This window comes from Hevea brasiliensis, chromosome 2 (genome assembly GCF_030052815.1).
Source record: "Hevea brasiliensis isolate MT/VB/25A 57/8 chromosome 2, ASM3005281v1, whole genome shotgun sequence".
NCBI classification, from domain to species: Eukaryota; Viridiplantae; Streptophyta; class Magnoliopsida; order Malpighiales; family Euphorbiaceae; genus Hevea; species Hevea brasiliensis.
In genome coordinates, this window is record NC_079494.1 from 112,481,951 (window position 1) to 112,509,755 (window position 27,805).

Sequence of the window (27,805 nt, forward strand, 5' to 3'; positions counted from 1 at the left end):
AGATTTGTAGACTGGGGATTATGAGTATATGACATCCATCGATTCTCACACCCGACTCCCATCATGATGATGGCTCAATTTATGCATATGCGATCATGGAGAGAAGTTGACAGGATATAGACTTGAACAGAAAAGAAATGATACACTAGCAAAATATTATTAGACAATCCACACCTTTAAAAATGCTCTCTTGATGAAGGAATAACGTTTTTCGTTGCCGCATATAATTTTCTCGAGTAAGGTGAACCTACCTTACAAAATGAGGGAGGCTTTCCATTATTAACGCCATCAATAGCTGCTGTTACTTATCTGACAAATAAAGAGAAACTTGGCTTGCTAGCTATCTAGCTGCCTCGAGGAAAAGCCTCAAAGAATATGTTTTTAGTTGTATCAAAGTCGAATCACCACTTGTCATTATTCCCTATCAAGTGATACAATATGTTGCAAAAACCAAAATAAATACCCTGGACGTGATGCTGAAAGTCTCACGAAAGTAAGTTCTCAGTCAGAAGGGCCAATCATTTTTTCAGGCACCACAAGGCTATCGAATTCTTCACTGGTAAGCACTCGAAGTTTTAATGCAGATTCCTGCAAAACTACATCTTGTAAGATATGATATTTCACCTTAAAAAAACAATTCTCTTCAGTCTTTACATGAATACAGATAGGAGATATTCTCCATCATTGCTAATAGTAAATTATTTTAGATGCATTCTATGCCCTTAATAGCTAATGTGGAGGAAAAAAAATTGAACAGAGAATATTTTTCTATGATATAAGCATCTTAAAAATAATCTAACTAGATTTGTAACCATCACAACACATATACATCAGAGAACACAAACATGAATCAGGTCACAGAATCACAAGGATAGAAGAAATTATCACCTTTAGAGTACTTCCTTCCTTATGAGCTAGCTTGGCAACTGCTGCAGCATTGTCATAACCAATTTTCTGGAATTGAAGTATTCATGTAAGTATTCAACGCAAAGAGAAAGGAAATGTAAAAAGATGGACATGGGATGAAAACTTACAGGATTCAACGATGTGACAAGCATTAGCGACTGCAAGACAAAGCAAATGGTCGCATGGCAAGAACACATGATCAAATTAGGTTTGGATCTATCAAATGCATAAATAATCTCTTTATTTAGCAAGAACCGACCTCATGAAGTAATTTTGAAATTCTCTCCCTATTAGCTTGAATTCCCCTCACACAGTTCTTTTCAAAGGAAGCAGATGCATCCCCAAGCAATCTTACAGACTGCCAACAAAGAGTGAAAATACTTGTAAGGGTTTGGAACAGTGAATGTACCACAATGATGTTAAGGGTTTGATATTTGGAACTTCTCAACTCAAAAATAATAAGAAAAGCACAGGAAATAACTGGATAATAACCATTTGATCTTTGGGAAATGTAACATACATGTATGAGATTACTAGCAATCATAGGTTTGAACACATTTAACTCAAAATGGCCATTCGATCCACCCACTGTAATAGCCACATGATTGCCCATGACCTGCAAAATTACAAATCATTAAAAATTCAGAGGTCAACATATAAATTAATAACAGAACTTAAGACATCAAACTCTCAGACTGCTTGCAGATGAGTTCACTTGACCAAATGATTTCAATGAAACAGAAGAGATGGCATCAAAATTTACCTGAGCACAGACCATAGTGAGTGCCTCACACTGGGTCGGATTAACCTTTCCCTGAAACAGGAAAAAAATTGTCACGAAGACTATATATGATAAAATCTTAATATTAGCAACTGTCTGAGTTAAGGAATTTCAGATCCACAAAGAAATAAGATAGATGAAGATTTACTGGCATAATACTGCTGCCTGGTTCATTTTCAGGAAGTATGAGTTCACCAAGGCCGCATCGAGGACCACTGCTCAAGGAAAGAGTGTCAAAACACAAAACTAAACCAGATGATGACAAGTTGGGGTACAGTAAGGATTATCCAGCTATTATGCAAACCTTCCTAATAAGCGTATGTCATTTGCAATCTTCATTAGAGAGGTAGCCACAGTGTTAAGGGCTCCACTACTTTCAACAAAAGAATCATGAGCAGCCTGTCAGAATTCCGCAACAATGGAATCAAAACAGGCAAATGTCTTGGAAGAAAAAAGGAAAACACAATCATGAAGAAGTAAGAAACTAACCAAAGCTTCAAACTTGTTTTCGGCTGTCACAAATGGTAGTGTTGTTTCCTCAGCCACTGCTGCAGCTATTTTGACATCAAATCTAGATGGATGTAAAACAACAGTAACCATTAAAAATCTTGTCAGCAAAATATCTGTTTTTTCAATAGCAATTAATGAATTTTCATGTTAGATCCCAAGAAGAGATGAACAAAATAGTGTTTCCTCTCAAACCAGTGTGTCCCATGGACTATCTATATCCCAAGTATCCCCCTCTGCCCGCCTCCCCCCCCCCCCCACAACAACAAAAACCTTAAGATTCCAAGTCTGGTTGCACCATTAGGAAGTGGGACATTATGTCAAACTTTAACTCACTGGAGAAAAGTAGAGCTCAAAAAGTGCAATAATTCAAGCGTTAGGGATAAAACAAGAACAGTCACCTGTAGAGGCCAAAAGTAAAACAAACAAATGCATCAAAACAAAAAAGCTTTACCAATAAGGCATTACAATACATACCCCTTCTTTGTGTTCAATCCAGTTCCAACAGCAGTTCCACCTTGTGCAAGCTGCATAAGTATTGCATTCAGTCCGTCAAAACTCTCAAAGATAACAGAAAAGGACAAAAGTGGATGGAAAAATAAAAATTTATCTACTATCTGTGTGCAGCAAACCTGATACATGCGAGGAAGAGTACACATGATCCGATCAATTCCATACTTCACCTGCAAATAGGGCACAAACAACTGAATGTAAGAACAAACAATCAAAGAATAGGGACCAAAAAGGGAATCACAGAATGATATGGTAAAGATATCTAACTTGTGTGGTATAGCCACTAAACTCTTGCCCGAGAGTCAAAGGTGTTGCATCTTGAGTGTGTGTGCGACCAATTTTGACAATATCTTTGAATTCAGTAGACTGGTTAGAACAGAAGGAGAAATATGAGTCCTGATATAATGGCTATAATAATATAACTTATGCTTTAAGTGCAAAAGGAAAATACCACACTAGAGATACATTAGAATACTAGATACTACCAACATGAATAAATCAAAGGATGATTCATCATAACCAAGTCAGATATAACACTAAACATCTAGGTAAGACATACATGTCACAAACAAGGGGGGCAACATGAGTAAAAGAAAAAATTCTTGTAAACAAATGAGAGGGGAAAAAAGGGACTGATAAAGCTCAAGCTTGCGCCCCCATTGTCATGACTTGTAGGTTCACTTGTCAATGTACACAAAACTTGCTGGAAAGAAAGAAGGAAATACAATAATTGATGAAAAGTGTAGAATTAATGAAATAATGCTTAGAATACTAAAGTGATACACTTGATGGTTTGGAAATGAATGTCACTCTTATCATTCATTGACCTCCTATTTCTAATGTTGTCCAGCGAATAAGTTTGTCCTAGATGCTGTAGCATGTGAATGCAAGTTCTGTTTAACAAAATAGCTGAAAGGTTTATCCTGGTGCATGTAATTATAAGGGGAAAAAAGAATGAAACAGCCTTTACAATATGCAGGACACATAGCAGCAGTTCAATTGAGTTATCTTGTCTCCATTCACTTTTGTAGATTAATAATAAAATATCAAACCTTTGAAAGCAGTGTAGTGTGCAAATTTCTCAAATTTGGTATTAATCTTGAATTTATTTCTGTTGCAGCTGCAATGTGCATTACCTGCAAAAGCACAAGACAACTGATTAAGAAAAACTACAAGAATCCAGTAATTTAACAAGGAAAATGCACATAACATTTCACATGGATAGTTTGCAACTGAATCATAGTAGGTTCTATATTCCTATTGAAACTATCAACAAATAAGATTTATGAATCCACTGCCAGTTATAAAGTAAGTCACACTTACAGTTGGGAAGGTATCATTAGAAGACTGTGATCTGTTCACATGGTCATTTGGATGTACAAACTTTTCCCCACGCTTATGTCCAAGAATCTCAGCAGCTCTATTGGCAATAACCTGGAAGTCCATGATAGATAGCAACTCAATATAAAATATCATATTGACATTAAAAAAAAAAAATATTTGATTATCAGAGGAAGTCTAATTCCAAGCAAAATGCAAATGTTTTATACTTATAGGAAAATTAATGGAGCTTGTGGATACTTTGGAAAGGAGAAGGGTGAATATTGCTTGCATTCAGGAGACTAAATGGGTAGGAGAGAAAAGCAAGGAAGTGGGTAATTCATGATACAAACTGTGGTTTACCGGAAAGGAGAGAAACAAGAACGGAGTAGGCATAATCATAGACAGTACATTGAAAGATATTGTAATAGCTGTGAAAAGAGTAGGAGATAGAATTATACTAGTAAAGCTAGTACTAGAAGGAGAAACAATAAATGTAGTTAGTACTTATGTCCCACAAATAGGACTAGATAGTGAGAGTACGCAAATGTTCTGGGAAGATATGGATAATCTAATGCAAAGCATACTGAATGAAGAGAAATGTTTTCATTGGTGGAGATTTGAATGAACATGTAGGAAGTGATAGGCAAGGTTATGAGAATATTCATAGAGGTTTTGGTTTTGGCAGCCGAAATGAGGAAGGAAAAAGCATCATGGATTTTGCTATGGCATTCGACCTAATACTAGTAAATACCTACTTTATAAAAAGAGAGTAACATTTAGTGACTTTCAAAAGTGAGCAACACAGAAGCCAAATTGACTTCCTCTTAACCAGGAAGACAAATATAGTTCTATACAAGGATTGCAAGGTCATTCCGGGAGAGGCTTTAACAAATCAACATCGATTAATGGTCTTGGATGTTAAGTTTAGGAACAATTTAATTAAGGTCAGAAGAAATAGTGTAGCTCAAACAAAATAGTGGGAGTTCAAAAGAGTAAAGCAAGTAAAGTTCAAAAATGAGCTTCTCGAGTCCGAAGCATGGAAGCTGGATATGGAGGCTAATGGTATGTGGATACAGATGGCATCAAAGATTAGAGAAGTAGCTGGAAAAGCACTTGGAGAGTCTAGAGGACATGGACCACCCTCAAAAGAGAAATGGTGGTGGAATGAGGAAGTACAAAAGGCAGTAAAGAGAAAGAGAGTGGTATAAGAAATTACCTAAGTGTGATAATAATAAGGCATATGAACAGTACAAGATAGCAAAGCAAGAGGCAAAAAATATAGTTAGTTAAGCAAGAGCGCAGGTCTTTGAAAAGTTATATGAGAAACTTGGAACTAAAGAAGGGGAGAAAGATATTTATAGATTAGCAAGGAGGAAAGAAAAGAAATATCAAGATCTCAACAAGTTAGGTGAATTAAGGATATTAAAGATAAAGAAGGAAAAATATTGATAAAAGATGAGGACATTAAACAAAGATGGAGAAATTATTTTGATGATCTCTTTAATAATAGTCAAAATAGTAATAGCGTGAATATAGACTACAGAGCAATAGAAAAAAATATGAATTATATTAGAAGGATTAGATCTTTAGAAGTAAAGAAAGCACTTAAGAGAATGAAAGTGAGTAAAGCCTGTGGACCCGATGGAAAACCAATTGAAGTGTGGAAGTGTGGAAGTGTTTGAGAGATATGAGAGTGGCATGGTTAACTAAATTGTTTAATAAGATTCTAAACTCAAAGAAAATGATTGATGAATGAAGGAGGAGCATTTTAGTACCTATTTTTTTAAAAAATGGAGACATACAGAGTTACTCAAACTATAGAGGAATTAAACTCATGAGCCATACTATGAAGTTATAGGAGAGAGTTGTGAAACATCGACTACGTCATGATACTTCTATCTCTCCCAATCAATTTGGCTTCATGCTCGGTCGTTTAACTATGGAAACGATCTTTCTCATTAGAAGCTTGATGGAGAAATATAGAAATGTGAAGAAATATCTGCACATGATTTTTATCGATTTGGATAAGACTTATGATAGTGTTCCAAGAGATGTCTTATGGAGAGTATTAGAACAAAAGTGGGTATCTATTAGGTACATACAAGTGTTGAAAGATATGTATGAAGGAGCAACTACTATTATGCGCACAGTGGGAGGGGACATAAGAGATTTTCCTATCTCAGTTGGATTACACCAAGATTTAGCTACAAGTCCTTACTTTTTTACATTAGTTTTAGATGAATTGACGAAACATATACAAGAGAGTATCCCTTGGTGCATGATGTTTGCAGATGATATAATTCTGATAGATGAGACGCGAGAAAAAGTCAATAGAAAGCTAGAGCTTTAGAGAAGTACTCTAGAGTCAACGAGCTTTAAGTTAAGTAGAACGAAAACAGAATACATGCATTGCAAGTTCAGTGAAGGCCGAACTGGTGATAGGAAAGGAGTTAGTTTGGATGGAGCGGTACTGTCCCAAAATAATCACTTTAAATATCTTGACTCAGTCCTTTAAGTAGATGGGAAATGTGAGGAGGATGTCAGTCATAGGATTAAAGCCGGATGGTTGAAGAGGAGACGTGCCGGGAGTTTTATGTGATCGCAATATTCCCAATAAGTTGAAAGGAAAATTTTACCGTACAACCATACGACCGGCCATGTTATATGGTAGTGACTGTTGGGCACTGAAGGAGTCGTATGTGTCTAAGATAAGAGTTGCGGAGATGAGAATGTTAAGGTGTATAAGTGGCCATACTAGACTAGATAAAGTCCGTAATAAGAGTATTAGAGAAAAGGTAGAAGTGGTGCCAGTTGAGGATAAATTGAGAGAAGAGAGATTGAGGTGGTTTAGTTATGTGAAGCGTAGACATACAGAGGTTCCAATTAGACAAGTAGAGCACATTAGGTTAGAGGATAGAAAGAAAAGAAGGGGTAGACCTAAACTGACTTGGAGGAGAGTAATACAACATGACCTAGAAGCATTATACATTTCCAAGGATTTAACCTAAAATCATTTAGAGTGGAAAAAAAGAATCCATATAGCCGACCCCAAATTTTTGGGATAAAGGCTTAGTTGAGTTAAGTTGAGTTGAGTATACAGTTCTGTGGTGTTGTTCAAATTGAATTTTATATTTCACATGGTTTGATTATGAATCTATAGAGAAGCACTGTTAGTAAGCATCATAGCATCAAAGACGGGAAACTTCTTAAATTATCAGTTTGAGCATGTGTTTGGCGGCCTAGACAGGTCAACAGGTAGTTTGCATGTGCAAGTTCTTATATGATGTATTGATGCATTTGATCATCATCCAGGAATCATGGTTTAATTGAATACCACGTGGTACTACGTTAGTGACAGGATTAAGGAAATAACAGGGGAAGGCCTTTGGTTCAATTTTAACTCTAAAAAACAAACAATAAACAAATAAAAAATTTCATTTTATGCACCTAGGATATTGTTAGGTTTGGAACCCTAACCACCGGTATTAACAAAAGAGAAAATAGAATAGAGAAAAGAAGAAGTTAGAGAATAGAATAGAAGAAGAGAGGAAAGAAAGTATATTATTGATTGGTAAGATTGCACCAGTAGATTCAGAACGAAGCATCATTACAAAAGACCATTTAAGAGGATCCTTGAGGGATGGCAATACTTACAAAAATTACCCTACCCGAGCCCGATTAATATTCTCAAAACATGAACCTATCTCAAACCTGATTATTATTACCAAAACCTATTTAATTTTATATATTTTAATTAATAAACTACATAAAAAATATTTTTATTAATAATTTATATTTTAAAAATTTAATAATTTCATGAAATATTTCAATTTTATTTTATATAAAATCAAATATATAAAAATTTATAAATATTATTATAAACAACATATATTTTATATTTAATTAAATATTTATATAAATTAGTTCGTGTAACATGTAGAATTTGAACCCGACCTTTCAAAGTCCAATTATATACTACCCAAACCCGTTCTAGTAAAAGAGTCCGATCGAATCCGGCACTTACAAAAACCCGACCCATTAAACCAAGAAATGAGAATCATTTCCATCCAATTTGCAAAAATTTTTTGAGTAAGAGACATAATGGCATAAGTTTCATGATATAGCATCGAATCAGTTGAATAGATGTTAAGATAGTCATCAATGCCGAAACCTTTTAAGGTTTTATAAATCAAAGAATGACCACAAATTAATATGAATCCCTAGACGACTATAATATATCTAGAACAGAGAAGCAAGCTCCACAAACTCTTATGAATGTATCATGTATGAGATGCACTTTCAAGGGCCATATTATTATGCACTAATCCTTAAAGGCAGGTGTCACAAGATATCCATTAATGATTTTGGGAAGATCTCAAAATCCATTCCTCTTCACATCTTGATCATATTAATTCACTGGATAACAGTGGTTATTTTTTTCCGTTTTGAAGTTTCATTTTCTTAGTTTCATTTTCTTTCTTTGATGAGCATAGTGTGGTTGAAGAAAACACAAAACTAACCGACCTCATTTGCATTCATGTTACTCTGGGTGCCGCTGCCAGTCTGCCATACAACAAGTGGGAAATGATCATTTAGCTTCCCTTCAGCCACCTCTTGAGCAGCTTGCATTATAGCCTTCCCTATGGATGGATCAAGCCCATACTCCATGTTCACCTGCAATGGTACAAAAGCAACATCTTAAGAACTGAAGTAGATATTCATTAGTAAGGTATCATTGTCAAAGTCCAGCTAGAAAAACTAAATGAAATAAGCAGGTATAAAAGTGACCAAAGATTAGAAAATAAATAAACCTTGGCAGCGCACTTCTTAAGAATTCCAAAGGCACGAATGATTGGTTCAGGCATCTGCTCACGCTCGCCGCCAATTTCAAAATTTTGCAATGATCTTTGAGTTTGTGCACCCCACAACCTAAAGCATACAAGAAACAAGCAATTAGCCAGAGGAATTTAAATAAAAAATAATAATAAATAAACAGAGGCATCTTCTTTTTATGGTGTGCTCCATGAAATGAGTAGAGCGCGACAAAGCTGAAAACTTAAAAAGGAGAATTCTGGAGAAAGACAAACTTATCAGCGGGAACATGAATGGGTCCAAAAGTGTCTCGCTCTTCCCTGAAGGCCGTAGAATACAATCTCCAGCTCGCATGACGCAATGAAACGACCGTCTGCGAAGTTGTCGATCCACGAGAAAGGCGCCGAACCACAACCCCCATCGCCATTTTTTTTCAACTAAATCCTACACAAATCATAAGACCACCAACAAAATGTTCAGGTACAAATACATAAATACGCAAATAGGTTTTGGTTACAGAGAAATCGAACCTAAACGGAGTCGAAGCTGAGACGCTGAAGATTTGGAGGATGCGAACGTTGAGGAGTTTGCTTTACCCAACGCGACGGACAGCGACGGATAAGAAGATGAAAATGGAGTCGGGCCCTGATCGAACACTAGTAAAATGGCACGTGACGCCGTGATGGGGAATTCTTTGGGCTTTTTTTTCTATTTTTTTTTTTTAATTCAATTTTGAGCGTCTGTTTGGGAGCATGGCTGCGCTACGGTCAAATAGAGACTGCCAATGCTGAGTGGAGGAAAGGTGTCCAATGGGGATGGGTTGTTCAACTCGAATGACGGTGTTGCTGCGGGATTAATCATAAAATCGTTTGCAGCCTACAATATTATCTTCTGTATTAAGGTTTTTATATTTACTTTGATCAATAAGCTAAATTGCGCAATTAGATCAATTTTATATTTTTATATAAAGCATGGATTTCTTAAGATGGTAAAACTAGCAAAGTATTGTTAGACAATCCACACCTTTAAAAATGCTCTCTTGATCAAAGAATAAAGTTTTCCGTCGGCGCATGTAATTTTCTCAAGTAAGGTGAACCTACCTTACAAAATGAGGGAGGCTTTCCATTGTCAACCCCATCAATAGCTGCTGTTACTTATAAAACAAATAAAGAGAAACTTGGCTTACTGGCTAGCTAACTGCAGGAAAAACCTCTAAGAATATGTTTTTAGTTGTATTAAAGTAAATGTTGAGACATTACCCTAATTATTTCCTATTTAGTTACTGCAATTAGGCTATAATTACAGAATAGAATCAGCTGTATTTATGTCATTAGGATCTCCTGTAATTATGTTAGCTTCCTATTTTGCATTCTCCAAAGCTGTATAAATAAATACCAAGCTTGAGAGGATTAATCAAGCTTTTCCCTCAAATTTGGTATTAATCTTGAATTTATTTCTGTTGCAGCAGCAATGTGCATTACCTGCAAAAGTGCAAGATAACTGATTGCACATAACATTTCACATAGATAGTTTGCAACTGAATCATAGTAGTTCTATATTCCAATTGAAACCATCAACAAATAACATTTATGAATCCACTGCGAGTTATAATGTAAGTCACACTTACAGTTGGGTAGGTGTCATTGGAAGACTGTGATCTGTTCACATGGTCATTTGGGTGTACAAACTTTTCAGCACGCTTATGTCCAAGAATCTCAGATGCTCTATTGGCAATAACCTGGAAGTCCATGATAGCACCTCAATATAAAATATCATATTGGCAAGAGCAGGATTTTTTTCAATATCTGACAGTCAGAAGAAGTCTAACTCTATGCAAAATGCAAATGTTTTATACATACAGTTTGGGGTGTGTTGTTCAAATTGAATTTCACATTTCACATGGTTTGATTATGAATCTATAGAGAAGCACTTTTTAGTGAGCATTGAACCATCAAAGACAGAAAACATATTAAATTACCAGTTTGGACATATATTTGGTGGCCTGGGCAGGTAAACCGGTAGTATGCTTATGCAAGATCTTATATGACAAGACAGTTCGATGTGTTGATGCATTTGATCATCATCCATTAATCAGGTTAACTTGAATAACACATGGCACCCTGTCAGTGACAGAACTAAGGAAATAACGGGGGAAGGCCTTTGGTTCAATTTCAACTCTATAAGCCAACCAATAAACAAATCAAAATTTTCATTTATGCACCTAGGATATGCACTATTTACTAGGAAAGATCCCAGCGATAAGATTGCACCAGTGGATTCAGGAACAAGCATCATTACGAACACCATTTGAGAGGATCCCTGAGGGTAAACCAAGAGATTGATATCATTTCCATCCAATTTGCAAAAATTTTTTAAGAGATGATAATGGCATGTCAAATCAGTAGAAGAGATGGCAAGATGGTCATCAATGCTGAAACCCAGGTTTTATGAATCAAAGAGTGAGCACAAATTAATATAAATCCTTATATGACTAATACATCTAGCACAGAGGTAGCAAGCCATAAACTTATATGAATGTATGAGATGCGTTTTCAAGGGCCATAATATTCTGCACTAATCCCTAAAGGCAGATGTCGCAAGATATCTATTAATGATTTTTGGGAAGATCTAAAAATCCATTCCTCTTTATTATCCTGATCATATTAATTCACCGGATAACAGTGTTTTTTTTTTTTTTTCTGTTTTTAAGTTTAATTTTCTTTCTTTGATGAGCATAGTGGGCTTAAAGAAACAAAAAACTAACTGACCTCATTGGCATTCATGTTACTCTGAGTGCCACTGCCAGTTTGCCATACAGCAAGTCGGAAATGATCATTTAGCTTCCCTTCAGCCACCTTTCAAGCAGCTTGCTTACAGCCTTCCCCATGGATGGATCAAGCCATACTACTCGTTCACCTGCAATACTACAAAAGCAACATCTTTAAGCACTGAAGTAGATATTCATTAGTAAGGTACCATAATCAAAGTCCAGCTAGAATAGATAAGCATGTATAAAAGTTACTAAAGATTAATTAATAAATAAACCAACCTTGACAGCGCACTTCTTAAGAATTCCAAAGGCACGAATGATTGGTTCCTGCATCGGCTCACGCTCGCCGCCAATTTCAAAATTTTGCAATGATCTTTGAGTTTGTGCACCCCACAACCTAAAGTGTACAAGAAGCAAGCAATTAGCCAGGGGAATTTAAATTTCACACATATATATATAAACAGAGGCATCTTGTTTATTATATATAAACAGAGGCATCTTGTTTATTACTGAAAAGAGTAGAGAGCGACAAACCTGAAAACTTGGAAAGGAGAAAGACGAACTTATCAGCTCGAACTTGAATGGGTCCAAAAGTGTCTCGCTCTTCCCTAAAGGCCTTAGAATACAATCTCCAGCTCGCATGACGCAATGAGACGACCGTCTGCAAAGTCGTCGACCCACGAGAGAGTCGCCGAACCAGAATCCCCATCGCCATTATCTTCAGCTAAATCCTGCACAAAACATAACATCACCACCAAAATGTTCAGGCACAAATATACATAAATGCGCAAATAGGCTGAGATACTGAAGATTTGGAGGATGCAAGCAGCGAGGAGTTATGCTTTAACATACAGCGACGGAGAATAAGGAAAGGAGTTGGGTCTAACCTCTGGTAGAATACAAGAAAAGGTGTTGGGTCTAAGCTCTGATCGAATACTAGGGAAATGGCATGTGGCGCCGCGATGGTCGGATTCATGAACCACAACAAAGCAAACTATCAGTATACGTGACTCACAACATTTGTGTATATCACAGTACAAACTCCCAGCACAAATTGAGTAATTGTTCACTTGATCATTTTGGTCCCAAAGCGATATATGATGACATATACAGCACAAATGTTGTAGGATGAATGCTATAACCCTAGTATTTATCTGGAACCTTTGATTAAATAATTGCTTTGTGTGTATATTAGTATGTGTGGCTGAAAATTTGAGGTTTTTCTAGAATTAAGAACCGTCAGGCCTTTTAAATCAACCACCAAATGGGACCTCTTAATTTGCATTTCCATCTTCCATGGGATAGCCAATAAATTATACACTAAATGCAGAGCTTGATGAGTGTATGAACAGTGTCTTAACATGGTGGAAAATAACTGGTTCTTACAACGACAAGGCTCAAAAGCCAGTTTCTAGGGCTTTCAATGTCGTTAAACCAGTTGGTGACGTATATTCTTTGGGTAAGAATATCCGGCGTGTCCGAGCAGACGGGGTTGTCAAGAACAAGATAAAGGCCAAAAGATCACCTCAACTCACTTCAGCTCAACTCAACTCAATTCAATTCACTTCAGCTCAACTCAACTCAACTTAACTTAACTCAGCCTTTATCTCAAAAATGATCGGCTATATAGATTCACTTTCTCCACTCTAAATAATTTTAAATTAAATCCTCAGAAATATATAATACTTTTAGGTCATGTTGTACTACTCTCCTCCAAGTCAAATTAGGTTTATCCCTTTTTTTTCTTTCTATCCTCTAACCTAATGTGCTCTACTTGTCTACCTAGAGCCTCCATATGTCTACACTTCACATGACCAAACCATCTTAATTTCCCTTCTCTCAACTTATCTTCAATTGGCACCACTCCTACCTTTTCTCTAATACTCTCATTACGGAATTTATCTAATCTAGTATGGCCACTCATACACCTTAACATTCTCATTTCTGCAACTCTTATCTTAGACCCATATGACTCTTTTAGTGCACAACACTCATTACCATATAACATAGCTGGTCATATGGCTGTACCTAAAATTTTTCTTTCAACTTATTGAGAATCTTGTGATCACATAAAACTCCCGTGGCACGTCTCCACTTCAACCATCCGGCTTTAATCCTATGACTAACATCCTCCTCACATCCCCCATCTACTTAAAGGACTGAGCTTAGATATTTAAAGTGATTACTTTGGGACAGTACCACTCCATTCAAACTAACTCCCTCCCTATCACCAGTTTGGCCTTCACTGAACTTGCAATGCATGTATTCTATCTTCGTTCTACTTAACTTAAAACCCTTTGACTCAAGAGTATTTCTCCAAAGCTCTAGCTTTCTATTGACTCCTTCTCGTGTCTCATCTATCAAAACAATATCATCCGCAAACATTATGCACCAAAAAATACTTTCTTGTATATGTTTCGTTAACTCATCTAAAACTAATGTAAAAAGGTAAGCACTTATGGCTGATCCTTGGAGTAATCCAATTGAGATCGAAAAATCTCTTGTGTCCCCTACCACTGTGTGCACAATAGTAGTACCTAATAGATACCCTCTTTTGCTCTAACACATTCCATAAGACATCTCTTTGAACACTATCATAAGCCTTCTCAAAATCAATAAAAATCATGTGTAGATCTTTCTTCACATCTCTATATTTCTCCATCAAGCTTCTAATGAAAAAGATCGCTTCCATAGTTGAACGACCGGGCATGAAACCAAATTGATTGAGAGAGATAGAAGTATCATGACGTAGTCGATGCTCCACAACTCTCTCCCACAACTTCATAGTATGGCTCATGAGTTTAATTCCCCTATAGTTTGAGCAACTCTGTATGTTTCCCTTATTTTTAAAAATAGGTACTAAAATACTCCTCCATTCATGAGGTATTTTCTTTGAGTTTAGAATCTTATTAAATAATTTAGTTAACCATGCCACTCTCATATCTCCCAAACACTTCCATACTTCAATTGGTATTTCATCGGATCCACAGGCTTTACCCACTTTCATTCTCTTAAGTGCTTTCTTTACTTCTAAAGATTTAATCCTTCTAGTATAATTCACATTCTTTTCTATTGTTCTATAGTCTATATTCACGCTATTATCATTTTGATTATTATTAAAGAGATCATTAAAATAATTTCTCCATCTTTCTTTAATGTCCTCATCATTCATTAACACTTTTCCTTCTTTATCCTTAATGCACCTAACTTGATTGAGATCTTGAAATTTCCTTTCTCTCCTCCTTGCTAATTTATAAATATCTTTCTCCCCTTCTTTAGTTCCAAGTTTCTCATATAATTTTTCAAAGGCCTGTGCTCTTGCTTGACTAACTGTTTTTTTGCCTCTTTTTTTGCTATATTGTACTGTTCATATGCCTCATTATTATCACATTTAGGTAATTTCTTATACCATTCCCTTTTTCTTTTCACTGCCTTTGTACTTCCTCATTCCACCACCATCTCTCTTTTGAGGGTGGTCCATATCCTTTCGACTCTTCAAGTACTTTTCTAGTTACTTCTCTAATCTTTGATGCCATCTATATCCACATATCATTGGCCTCCATATCCAGCTTCTATTCTTTGGACTCGAGAAGCTCATTTTTGAGCTTCACTTTCTTTACTCCTTTGAACTCCCACCACTTTGTTCGAGCTACACTATTTCTTCTGACCTTACTTGAATTGTTCCTAAACTTGACATCCAAGACCACCAACCGATGTTGACTTGTTAAAGTCTCTCCTGGAATGACCTTGCAATCCTTGCATAGAGCTCTATTTGTCTTCCTAGTTAAGAGGAAGTCGATTAGGCTTCTATGTTGCTTACTTTTGAAAGTCACTAAATGTGACTCTCTTTTTATAAAGTAGGTATTTGCTAGTATTAGGTCATATGCCATAGCAAAATCCAGGATGTTTTTTTCCTCCTCATTTCGACTGCCAAAACTAAAACCTCCATTAACATTCTCATAACCTTGTCTATCACTTCCTACATGTCCATTCAAATCTCCACCAATGAAAACATTCTCTTCATTTGGTATGCTTTGCATTAAATCATCCATATATTCTCAAAATCTTTGTTTACTCTCACTGTCTAGTCCTATTTGTGGGGCATAAGTACTAACTACATTTATTGTTTCTCCTTTTAGTACTAGCTTTACTAGTATAATTCTATCTCCTACTCTTTTCACCGCTATTATTGCATCTTTCAATATACTGTCTATGATTATGCCCATTCTATTCTTGTTTCTCTCCTTTCCGGTAAACCATAGTTTGTACCATGAATTACCCACTTCCTTACTTTTCTCTCCTACCCATTTAGTCTCCTGAATGCAAGTAATATTCACCCTTCTTCTTTCCAAGGTATCTACAAGCTCCATTAATTTTCCTGTAAGTGATCCAATATTCCAAGTACCAACCCTGATCCTCCTCCTATTCTGTTCCTTCCTAATTAGTCTCCCTCTATGATATTTTATATTGTTTTCTATGTCTATCTTGTGTTCTGTTCCACTATCTGTTATACTATCTGTCCTATGGACTAACTTCTTTACCCACACCTGTCCAAGAACCCTTGCTCACTTAACACCACACCCAGGTGCCGGCATGGCGCGTCGCTTTTGGTGAATACCCTACACCCTTACATATTTCTCGCTACACCCGGGCTCCTATGTAGCGCGTCGTAAGTAGAGGACGCCCCAACGTTTATATCATTTGAATCTGTATCATAAGGTATTACGAAATTTTTACGTTGGTTGTCACCTACCATAACACTCCTCCTTTATCTGGGCTTGGGACCGGCTAAGCGCAAACTACTTAAGCGGAGTTGCCTAAAGATCACCTAAAGACTTTAATTTTTTTTGCCTAGTTTTGACCTCTAAGGACACAATTGTGGATAAATTTTGCAAGGGATTCTTGTGAGTTTCATTACAGTATCATGTAGGAGAGTCGGAACAGTGTTCTGGATTTTGTGTCTGGCCTTATGTAGTTCCAGCTTATGGTCCTCTAGTTCCTTGTAGCACCTAATGGTCTTAGGCTGATGGGATTATTATCAACATTGCAACTGTTTTTGCTTTATCTGCTACCAACCCTTATAAGAATTGTTACTTCCAGGGTGATGCCCACCATTGGAGGCTGACTCGGTTTGTCCTGGAATATTTGGTGCTGGAGCTTATCCAGGATATCCTGGAAAATTGATAATTAATAAAGCTTGCAAAGCAAGTTATAACGCTTATGGTGCCAATGGCGAGAAATTTCTCCATTTGAGTGATTTGGAACCCGCCGACCTCCGCCTGCCATATTGCTGTTGCTTGATTTAATATTTACAGTAAGTGATATCAAAACGTTATATGGCATTATGCAGAAAGTGGTTCCATGTTGTTTGCAGGTGTGACCGGACACTGTTATATTGAAAATTTGGATATAGCAAAATAAGTGGACGTACCAAGTATCGATCCAAGAGGGGAAAAAAAGCATCAACCTGGTAATAAAACATGCATAATTTGGATGGTAATAAATACCCAAGAATTCTCTTTGAAACGAGACATTGTTCAACGGAAAAGAACACATTCCACTTAGAATGCACTGAACTTTGCTACTCAACAGTTTGGGGACTTGGTCTTGCATACCTCGGTACTCAAAAAGGGTTTTGCAAATTCCACGTGGGCAGCTGAATTTCCATCTTAAACTAAGAGCATCCATGAAATTCATTTGTATATCGATAAATATCATATATGATTTGCGCAAAAATTCATTTAGAATCTTACAGTTTTAATTTTATAAAATTGGTTACACTTAAGCCCAATTCTATCAAAATTGAATTATAGAGCAAGAGAGTTATGAACTGCTAAGGCCGCATATTTAAAATGTATTATATGGTTACAACTCATTTCAGGTTGTTGCGCGTCCGAGGCATTTTGGTTATTCTGGAAAGCGATTTGGACTAAAAGCATCGAATACGATTATAATGAGAATGGAGATTCAAGATCCACAATGTCCCATGTAAATTGGATAAACTACATCAGCAAAAGGTCGTCAGAGTTGAACCCAAGCAAACTCTTGTTTGTAAGCTACACTAGCCTCACAAGAGGCTCTGCACGTATACACAACGATAGTTGCCCAATCAAGAGAATCCACATCGTCATTCTTCACGCCGAAATAGTAAAGCAACTGGGGCAAGACCTGGCACCATCAAATCAAAATAAAGGAAAATTCATTTAATAGAATATATATAAGCACAATTTGACCCACCAAATATCATTTTACAGCTTTATTGAGAATGGAGATTCAAGATTCACAATGAAATACGAATTGAAAAACAATGCAACTTGGAAGAAACAAATACCAGAGACATACAAGGGATTAAAGGTGCACCTGAAATTCAAAATCTGAGGAACTGCCACAATAACTGCAGTTAGGAATATCATCCTTAGATGGCCGGCCACTAGACGTCGGCCAGAGGGGTTTTGCATTGGCATTCCTGCAATATCTGTTATAGTATACAATTATACAAACATTAAAACATTGGAAATTGTAGTATGACATACAAATCAATAAAGAAACCAGCAAGGAAAACAAACAGTGAAATACAAATAGGAAAGAAAATGTGATTCAACTAGGTAAGAAACCACCAAAACACTATATCAAAAGTCAACCAACTTTTCAGATTATAATTTACAGCAGATATGAAGCTTGCTGCCATCCAGCAGAGCAAACCATTTGACCCATGATTACAACATTTGTGTATCTCACAATACTAACTCCCAACACTTATTAAGAAATTGTTCACTTAAATCATTTTGGTCCCAAATGATATATGATGACATATAGAGCACAAATATATTGGATAAATACTATAACCCAAATATTTGTTTGGAACCCTGGACTAAATAATCATTTGTGCATAAATTTGCATGTGTGGCTGACAACTTGTGGTTTCTCTGGAATTACGAACCATCATGCCTCTAAAATCATCCACCAAATGGGATCCCCTTGCTTTGCATTTCCAGCTTCCATATGATAGCCAATAAATTATACACTAAATGCAGAGCTTGATGAGTCTATAAACAGTGAATTTTCCATGTCATATTGAGGACCATAAATGCATACAAACAGTGAATTTGATGAGTTCATTATTACCTCAACACTTGTTCTGGAGCTTTGGCTATACGCTCTTGGAAAGAAGCCCAGCATTTTCTGTCACTATCCCCCTGTTACCAACAGTAAATAAGCATGGAGGGAACTCAAAAAGTATTTAAAAATTTTTTTTCCATTACTAATATCGACAATTGACACCTTGAAACAGTCCACTAATGACATCATTGAGTCATCAGTTCTCTTCTTTGATATCAACGGCTTATCATATGCCTTATCATCAGACATTTCAGCATGCAATTCACTTTCATCCTCATTTATTATCTCGTACTCTAGCCAAAGAGCATTGCTAGCAGCTGTTTGAAAACACCAAATCTAATCAGAAGTAAAATTTTACAAAACTATTTATGATGCATAAACTTCATTAAATAAACCCAACACAAGGCCATTGTTAATTCTATACACAGATGTGTGCATAAACACATCAGATACCAAGTACTTGTGATTCTCAATTTTATTATATAAAATGTAATCAACTATGCATTCCTTAAGCACCCAAGTTTCAGGCATTACTATATGCCAGATAAATAGGCATTGTTGTATTAGGTGTATGTATAAGATCAACCATATCAAATGCAATTGCCTTTTATGATCAAAATTATTATACAAGAAGAAAAAGTATGGTAACATGTATACACTATAAAATAAAGTAAATCAGTGTAATTTCTTACGTTCATAATGAATATATTAACCTTTAATTATCTCCAATGAAGTGGTTTCGCCACTGCTGGAGCTAGAGTTAGGTAATTGAGAAGAAAGACTCAGTTGCTGACAATTAATTTTACGGTGCACAACCTGAAAATTTTGAAAAGAAAGAAAGAGGAAAATGCACATAAATTAGGAATGGATGTCATAAATTAAACTAATGTGAACTTAAGACATCATATTACCTGGTGTTGCTGCGAGCAGTAACGTGCTTTTTTGCAACTACTACAAAATTGATCTCCTTTCCAGGTACCACACCAATTACAAAGTGCAACTAAAAAAAAAAGCAAAAATTAAAAAAAAATAAAAAAAGTAAGGCCATCAAGAGTGTTCATGAGATGAAAGTACATACATATACTTCAAATGGAAAAGATTTGAAAAACGTTTTATGCCCTAGGTACCCACAATGCCACATATAACACCAAAGCATCAATTCAGCTCTTAAGTAATCGATCAGTTCTAAGGTACTAAGGTCCTTGCCACTATCTTATCACACAAATAATGCTTAAATTGTTTAGCAAGTATTAATACCTGTTCTAGAACAGGAATAATAAAGATCAAGAGAAACAAATTCTCAAGATTTTGAGGAAAAGAAACAAATTCTAGAGAGCTAATTCTCAATAACTTCATTTAGTTATCAATAATATAATCATAATCAAAGCTACTAATAATAGAAAACCTAGGCCTAATTATAGAGTTTTCAACCCTAATTACATTATGATTAGAAACCCTAAATTTAACTCAAATTAGGAATATAAAACTAATTAAACTTAATAAAATATAATTCCTAATTCTATAATGACTATGATTCCTAAGTTTAATCCTCTTCCAATACTGCATCATTACCACTAGAAGAAAATCACTTTGTTCTGATATGGTCAAGTTGTTAACCTAAACTATCATCAAACAAAAAAACTTACAATGCTTTGTGATAAACTTAAACATATCACCCCTAATATCATTATCAATCACAGATGGTATAGTGAATAAAGTATAACACTAGTTATCCATATTGGTTAATAAGGCTTAGGATGGCAGCACACAATATTAGATAAAATTAAGAAGGGATCTTATGTTAACAAAACACAGTCAAGGCTGATATATAACATCTCCAAACAATCTATGGTGTGAGTTTATAAAGAAAGAACAAAAATTGAGACAGCAAGATACCTCCAGATCTAGAAGGTTTGTCCGTTCCATCAAGTCTTGGGGCCTCACTTGAGTAAAAAGGATTAAGGTGAGGCAATTGACAACGGAAAACCTTCACACTTCAAAATACATTACATAATTAATCATGCATTTAAGAATACAAAATAGACACTATTCAGTTATTCCTTGTGATTGTGCAGGAAAAAAAATAAGAATAATTATAAAACAAAAAAAGGAATATTAATGACACATGTTATACCTTCGAGATGAGTTCTTTGACCTGCACTTCCATTGTTCATGTTGATAACGACGAAGACACGACATTTTGGGGCACATAAATAAGAATAATGTTCGATGAAATGTTGATTCCTTCTCAGATATTGGTGCATAGACCTAAGGAATCAATCAACAAGGTCAATTTTTTTCATATATTTCTGTCTCTTGTCACATCCACAGTAGACAGGACTGGAAAAGAAAGAGGAGTGAGAGAAGGACCACCAGAACAAAGAAGTGAAGAGTATTTTACAAATACTATTTTTAAGATATCTTTCTGAGCCAGAGAATCTCAATTGAGGATAATCAGAATTTGATCCAGATTATAATGTAGCATTGAAAATTGTGTATAATACCTGAAGCAAAAATTGAAGGGGATTTCCACATATGTCACAAGCACAGGACCTTCCAGATGGTACATTGACTGGATCTAACCATGCCTACAGGATTAAGAGCTTCAAATTCTCACCAAAGTTAAGCAATAACTATGTTTATCTTCAAGGAAAAAAATTGCTTCCATTAAAATTTTGTACCAATAATATGGATCTCTAGCTCAAAGAGATTATTTCATTTGATAAATCTATAGAAGAGTTGATGAAGTGTTGAAGTAAACTATTGCCAGAGGGAAAAGAAGCCTTTTAAGAGTCAAAGACATATACCGGCACACCACCAGCCTTGCTAGGAAATAATTGCCGAAGAAGAGACCAAGAATGTTTAGGCTTCTCCACAAAACCTAGGGTTACTGGTTCTTCTTCTTCGTCATCATCATCGTCTTCTTCTTCTTCAAGAGTTGGTTCTTGTTCTTCTTCATTTTCTTGTCCTTCAAAATCATCATCATCATCATCATCAAGAGAGGTAATTCGCACACCCTTAAGCTTTTCCATAGAATCTCCATTCAGACCAGCATCCATTTTCCTTGGTGTTTTGGTTTACTTGTTCCTGTTGGCAACAGATAAAGCTTGTTTGTTTCAAATCCAAAACACAAAATTTTGGGGAATTCAATTGGATTCCATATTTTGTGTGTTTGGTTTCCAAAATTCAATTCTAGAGATTGGTTATAACTAAAACCAATTTCTATCAAATTTGATGGAATTTGACATGAATTCCACAAAACTTATATAAAAACATTTTTGAGACTAAAATATCCTTATCAAGAAACTTTATCCCAATGAAACTCCATTGTCTAAAGAAAAAGATGCACACCACAAATTAGATTTTTTTATCCATTTACTATTAATATGCTTGAACAACTATATAAGATATTTTATAATCGTCTTAAATTTTTAATATTTAAGCTCATAATGCACTTAGTAATATATGTTTGTTAATTGTTATAAATTTATTAGGTATAAATTTTTTAAAATTTTGTAGAAAATTTTAAGTTTTTAATTTTACGAATTTCAAGTCCGGAATTATACCAAACATTAATTAAGTGAAATTCAATTGAATTATGCATATTAAGTTGTGTGATACCAGACAATGGAGTTCATTTCAAATGAATTCTAGCTAGAATTCAATTCAAATGAATTCCAAAATTTGTGGTAGAACTGAACCAAGCACTATGATAAAGATCTATTTTCTAGAATATAATTCCAAGCTCCTACTTCTCTTAGTTTCATTGTCCAGTCTGAGGGGTCAAAAGTAAATGCTATGTTTAAATCCAACCAATGCTCTTTGCTTCACTAAATCATGTAGTCATTGCTTGTGAATGCTCAAAATGAGTTATTTCTCAATGCACTAGGCTCTATTTGCTGCAATTCTTGACATTAGTTTGAGAAAGGTAATTAAAAAACGTATGAAATATCATTGGCTCAATTTAAAAGAAACAAAACTACAAGAAATCCATCGCTTGACAAACTACCAATTCCAATATAATTTACAAAAGGAAATAAACAACCGCAAGTTATGAACAACAAAGAGCTGCAAAACCCACTCACCTGATGGATTGCTTCTGTGATGCGGGAAGGATGAGGGGCAGCAAATTGCTTCCGTGCAGCGGCAAGGTTGAGGGGCAGGCAACGCTTTGCTTCTGTGCTGCGGCTAGATTCAGAGGCGGGGGATTCTTCTGTGCGGCGGAAAGATTAGAAGGCAATGATATATATATATATATAGAGAGAGAGAGAGAGAGAGAGAGAGAGACAGAGACAGAGACAGAGAGAGAGAAAGAGGTTGAGGTAGATAAACAGATGGCGATGAGAGTACCGAGTGAATCGAGAGACTGTGAGAGTGAATAGCCGGCTGCAGTCTGCCGAAAGTCGAGGCGGAGAGCCGAGGGCCTGAAAGCGTGAGACGATGAGAGAAAAAGATGGACTCCTTAAACGACGAAGTTTTACTTTTAGGTTTAGAATATTTAACATATATAGTCGGTGAAGATCATAAATTAATAATTAAAACTTAAATTAATAAAATATTATAATTATTAAAGTTTGTAGTATATTTAATTTTATTCTCTGATTTATTATAATTGTTTAAAAAGTTAAATTCTAAATTTTTTGTTAATTAAAAAAAACTTTACTTTATAAAAGAAATATCATTAATATATATAATATGGTATTATATAAAAATATTTGTTATAAATTTATAATTAACAAAATTAATTATTAAAATTTAAATTAAGAAACTATTGTAAATATTAAGATTAATAGCATGTTTAATTTTATCATTTCATATATCAAGGTTAAATTCTAAATATTTTTTAACTAAACAAAAATCTTCACTTTATAAAATAGATATAATAATATATAATATTAAACAAAAATAATATTTTCTTTATAAATAGCTTACAATTAATTTATTTATATATTTGAACAAATTATAATTTAATATCTAAAATTTAGTAAAAATTACGACTTAAATCATATACTTTTAAAATCAAGTTCTTTAATAGATATAATAATATATAATATTAAACAAAAATAATATTATCTTTATAAATAGCTTACAATTAATTTATTTATATATTTGAACAAATTATAATTTAGTATCTGAAATTTAGTAAAATTTATGACTTAGATCATATATTTTTAAAATCAAGTTCGTTAATCCATGAGATTTAGTAAAATGCTAAAAATGATTAAAATGTTTTTAATTTTATTTTTTTTAATTTAAATAATTTAGTGAGTAAAATTTTATACCTCAAAGAAAATTTTATCTTAATTTAAACTTTATAAATAAAATAATTTATTGATTGAAACTATTTTATTTGTAATAAAAAAAATTAGAAACTAAATTATTTAAGTTAGAAAATTAAAGAGTAAAGGGTATTTTAATGATCTTTTTATATATTTAACGATATATTTGATGAAACAGAAAAATAAAACTATAACTCTTATCAAATTTTAATAATTAAATTATTTCTTTTGAAAAATACATACTAAATTATAGATTTCGCTATTATTATAATATTAATCAAAATCAAATGAATGCAAATGTAATATTCCTAATTTTTAAATAATTATATATATATATATATATATATATATATATATACACATTATTCTAACTCTGGTATTGTGGACTTCGCGTATGTACTTTCATTTCATGGAAATTCGATTGTCACCCGGATCTGTAATTTCAGGTCGAGCATATAAGCTGCTAGAACCATTTCAGAACAAGGTCAAAATTATAAGCTACCCCACCGTTTTCAGAAGTTCTGGACGCGTTCCAGTTATCAGATTTAGCATAGGTAAACTTGAACTTTATATTTCGCAATTTTTGCCTTGTACTGGGTTAAAATAAAATTTATAAAATATTCGTGGATGATAAGAAAATTACGATTCTTATTGCAATAGCCTTATAATATTGTTAAGGACCGCAGGACAGGTTTATAGAATTTTTAAACTTAGTTTGGATAGTTTTTGAAAAATATTAGTTTTGAAGTATTATAATTGAGTTGTCTGATGTTGTGATTATTGCTTGGTTTGGAAGGCCAAGGAGGGGCCATATAATGATGATAAGATATGGGTTGAGTTTAGAAGTGTTATTTGAACCATTTTGCAGGTTGGGTAGGTCATAGGTATAGGGGAGACTCTGCCGGATTTTCAGCACAACTTTGGGTGTCTTTGTTCTTTTCTAAACTTGTATTGAGCCAAATATATTAAATAATTACAATGAAATTGTCAGGTGAGTCGGGACAGCCTTCCTCCTCCGTCCAGCCGTCGCAGTGACCTCGATTTAAGTTGGTGAGTAAAATATTAATTTTAATTGTAATTTTGATATTATTATATGTTCAAGCATGCCGTGCATCACTTATAAATACGTATCTACGTAGTTAAACACTAGGCACGTTTTATATTGCATTTATAATTATTGAAGTGCCATGGATGTTGTTTGTGGTAATTTGGAGCAGTGTGTATGCATGGCGTGTGTGTGGTGTGGTATTGGATATGGACAAGACGGGTAGACATGAAGAAGCGGAAGCATGAAAAACACATGTTTATACCATTGAATTCAAAAATTTTTACCTAGGGTCATATGCATCATGCAAGATTTATTTTTATCTATTTGATTTCAATGATAAACAATATATTAAAATACTTTTAATATGTTTTTTTGGATCTGTATTTGCCATTTAAGATTTTAAAAATTAATCAGATTAATTTTAGAACCCTAGATGAGATCAAGAACAAATACACCAACATCTTAATGCACTGCAGTGTATTTATGGCTTTCATATGCATCTTCAGGACACCAGATGTTGTTTCTCTAGCTTGTCCACACCAAGAATACATATGGCAGCCCTTGAATAGCTTCTAAAGCTTTTTCTATTAATTAGAAAATCAAGTTTTGCCTTTTAAGAGATTAAATATGTAAACAGGACACTAGAAACAATTTCTAGTATTTTTAATTTAAGAAATTGTTTGCTAATCTCTTGGAATTGGTGAGAGATGAAGAAAAAGAGAAGGGGAACCGCTTGGGTGGAGGCACCAAAGAGAATAGCTGCTGGTTGTGTTATTTTTTTTCATAACAACACTTATATAGGTAGGTTAACACATTAAACCCTTGCTATATGTCACCCTCTGATTGGTTCTAGGTTTAATTGACCCAATTACATTGTGCCAAGTGTCAAACTTATATTTAATCTTAATTTTAATCATCTTACATGATTAAAAATATTTGACAAGCTTATGTGTAATTTCATGTGTCACCATCTCATGGTGCCACATGTCACCCTGTGAAATGACCAAAATGCCCCTGTGTCTTAATTTTGAGTTCTCAACCCAAAATAATTATTTCTCTTCTTCTAATCAATTTATATCAAATATAAATCAATTAATTAATCTTTATTAATTAATTTTTCATTAATTAAATTCATATTTAAACACTTTAAATATAAATTTAACTTATACTGTACATCCAATAACCTAGATTTGGTTTTAAGTCATGCTAAGGACTTTGCAATCTAATTGCAAATCAAACCTATTTAATTAATCAATTAAACTCTTTAATTAATTAATTAATTAAATCATCTTTAATTAGGTGATAACTTGTGTATGTGTGTGACTTACTAGGCTCATCACTAATTGGCAATGAGATATGATATCAACTCTTAATATCATCAGAACTCTTTCTTACCATAAATAATTTATCTAAATCATTTTATGCACCTCATAGACCATGGTTAACACCTAGCATAGCATGCCATGGCCACCCAATTAGTAATAAGGTTTACTTTAAATGAACCTATAATCATATGCTACCATGCACTAGAATCTCTTTGTTACAAAATCCCAACTCAAGTTGGAGTCATGGTTTATATCAAACCCCATTTGCTATGAATATTATGTTATCTTTTAATTCCAGTTCTTGATTAAAAGATTTTCTCATCAGAAATTCTTTTCTGAATAAATTTATATGTTCTGGCCAGGAACTTGAAACATCAAGAACAATTAAATGAACATAGGATTTTATCTCTATTTACTTAGAGAAACAGATTCCATCTTGATCAATACCTACCTCCATATATAACTAGTAGGAGCCAACACATACCCATATACCCATACACAGTACAAGTATGAAAGCAGTATCAAACTCAAACCACCTGTATATAAGATAACTGTGCTATCTTAGGTCTAAAGATTATATGCACTGATATGATTTATGACAATGCATTGACAAGAGTAAACTCCATGTGCTTGTGATAAGTGTCATTGGTTCGGCCTACTTATTATGTATAAGTGCCTATCATGTTTGTTTTATGGCATGAGACTCACCATTCTATCTTATTTATATCTCATATAAATAACTTGGGAACAAACATGAATACAATCTTTCTGGATAAGTCATGTCCTTATTATGAAGTATCCTCGATTGTGAACCTATTTATGATACTTTGTACTAGAAATACTGTCACTCATATTCTTAACAACTTAAGAATAAAATTTCTAATAAAATATCAATAGACCTTTTCTATTACACATAAATATATTATGTAAACGGAAAAGTGGAAATGCCTTTTATTAAAAAATATGTACAAGATACATACTAAATGATATGCTCTAGGGCATATTACTAACAATCTCCCACTAGCACTAGAGCCATTCATTACAATATCTTAGACCCATCTTTTCAAGATGTCGGTCTAGCTGAGTCTGTGACATAGGCTTAGTGAATGGATCAGCTGGATTTTCAGCTGATGCTATTTTCTGTATGGCTACATCACCTCGTCCAACTATTTCTCTGATAATGTGGTAGCGCCTTTCAATGTGTTTGGATTTTCTGGTGAGACCTGGGTTCCTTAGTCTGTATGACTGCTCCATTGTTGTCATAGTGTAGTGGAACTGCTGACTCAATGGAAGGAACTACTGCAAGTTCTGTCACGAACTTCTTTATCCAAACAGCTTCCTTTGTAGCATCTGATGCAGCAATATACTCAGCCTGTGTTGTGGAATTTGCAGTCGTACTCTGTTTGGAACTCTTCCAACTGA

At 34.5% G+C, this 27,805-nt stretch overlaps 3 protein-coding genes and 1 pseudogene across 4 annotated transcripts; 1 reads left to right on the top strand and 3 right to left on the bottom strand.

Annotated features, from left to right (window-relative positions):
• Positions 1-252: 252 nt before the first annotated feature.
• Positions 253-9,810, bottom strand: LOC110659264 (fumarate hydratase 1, mitochondrial). The gene is made up of 18 exons (XM_021817142.2): positions 9,373-9,810; positions 9,118-9,286; positions 8,842-8,959; positions 8,555-8,704; positions 4,031-4,141; positions 3,760-3,843; positions 2,975-3,073; positions 2,827-2,877; positions 2,672-2,721; positions 2,177-2,258; positions 1,992-2,086; positions 1,836-1,902; positions 1,670-1,720; positions 1,427-1,522; positions 1,166-1,264; positions 1,035-1,064; positions 889-954; positions 253-588 (listed from the first exon to the last, which is right to left on the bottom strand). Exons 2-18 carry the CDS (start codon positions 9,267-9,269, stop codon positions 502-504), a joined length of 1,488 nt encoding a protein of 495 aa, XP_021672834.2. The 5' UTR covers positions 9,270-9,286; positions 9,373-9,810; the 3' UTR covers positions 253-501.
• A 797-nt stretch (positions 9,811-10,607) lies between these two features.
• On the bottom strand, positions 10,608-12,820 carry LOC110659213 (uncharacterized). Its single transcript, XM_058139100.1, has 5 exons — positions 12,500-12,820; positions 12,147-12,343; positions 11,892-12,009; positions 11,611-11,766; positions 10,608-11,161 (listed from the first exon to the last, which is right to left on the bottom strand). Exons 2-4 carry the CDS (start codon positions 12,325-12,327, stop codon positions 11,679-11,681), a joined length of 387 nt encoding a protein of 128 aa, XP_057995083.1. The 5' UTR covers positions 12,328-12,343; positions 12,500-12,820; the 3' UTR covers positions 10,608-11,161; positions 11,611-11,678.
• A 136-nt stretch (positions 12,821-12,956) lies between these two features.
• Positions 12,957-16,913, top strand: LOC131177974 (protein PHOSPHATE-INDUCED 1-like; annotated as a pseudogene).
• A 622-nt stretch (positions 16,914-17,535) lies between these two features.
• LOC110659263 (uncharacterized) lies at positions 17,536-23,221 on the bottom strand. Of its 2 annotated transcripts, none has more exons than XM_021817141.2 (12): positions 23,082-23,221; positions 22,817-22,941; positions 21,539-21,818; positions 21,236-21,319; positions 20,866-20,999; positions 20,628-20,725; positions 19,643-19,731; positions 19,445-19,547; positions 18,894-19,048; positions 18,738-18,808; positions 17,973-18,087; positions 17,536-17,780 (listed from the first exon to the last, which is right to left on the bottom strand). In XM_021817141.2, exons 3-12 carry the CDS (start codon positions 21,788-21,790, stop codon positions 17,634-17,636), a joined length of 1,248 nt encoding a protein of 415 aa, XP_021672833.2. In that variant the 5' UTR covers positions 21,791-21,818; positions 22,817-22,941; positions 23,082-23,221; the 3' UTR covers positions 17,536-17,633. The 2 variants fall into 2 exon arrangements, with proteins under 2 accessions (XP_021672833.2, XP_021672832.2); XM_021817140.2 differs by having other exon boundaries at positions 22,817-22,944.
• Between the last annotated feature and the right edge of the window lie 4,584 nt (positions 23,222-27,805).

What these genes read in the sequence shown, in the direction of transcription:
- LOC110659264 (XM_021817142.2), bottom strand. Translation starts at nt 9,269, where the DNA reads ATGGCGATGGGGGTTGTGGTTCGGCGCCTTTCTCGTGGATCGACAACT. An exon ending in TTAAGAAGTGCGCTGCCAAG is followed by an intron (nt 8,705 to 8,841) that starts GTTTATTTATTT and finishes GTACCATTGCAG; the next exon opens with GTGAACATGGAGTATGGGCT. An exon ending in AAAACAAGTTTGAAGCTTTG is followed by an intron (nt 2,087 to 2,176) that starts GTTAGTTTCTTA and finishes GAATTCTGACAG; the next exon opens with GCTGCTCATGATTCTTTTGT.
- LOC110659263 (XM_021817141.2), bottom strand. Translation starts at nt 21,790, where the DNA reads ATGGATGCTGGTCTGAATGGAGATTCTATGGAAAAGCTTAAGGGTGTG. An exon ending in ACTGCTCGCAGCAACACCAG is followed by an intron (nt 19,548 to 19,642) that starts GTAATATGATGT and finishes CAAAATTTTCAG; the next exon opens with GTTGTGCACCGTAAAATTAA. An exon ending in CCTCAGATTTTGAATTTCAG is followed by an intron (nt 17,781 to 17,972) that starts GTGCACCTTTAA and finishes TGATGGTGCCAG; the next exon opens with GTCTTGCCCCAGTTGCTTTA.
- LOC110659213 (XM_058139100.1), bottom strand. Translation starts at nt 12,327, where the DNA reads ATGGCGATGGGGATTCTGGTTCGGCGACTCTCTCGTGGGTCGACGACT. An exon ending in TCTCCTTTCCAAGTTTTCAG is followed by an intron (nt 12,010 to 12,146) that starts GTTTGTCGCTCT and finishes TGTACACTTTAG; the next exon opens with GTTGTGGGGTGCACAAACTC. An exon ending in TTAAGAAGTGCGCTGTCAAG is followed by an intron (nt 11,767 to 11,891) that starts GTTGGTTTATTT and finishes TTGCTTTTGTAG; the next exon opens with TATTGCAGGTGAACGAGTAG.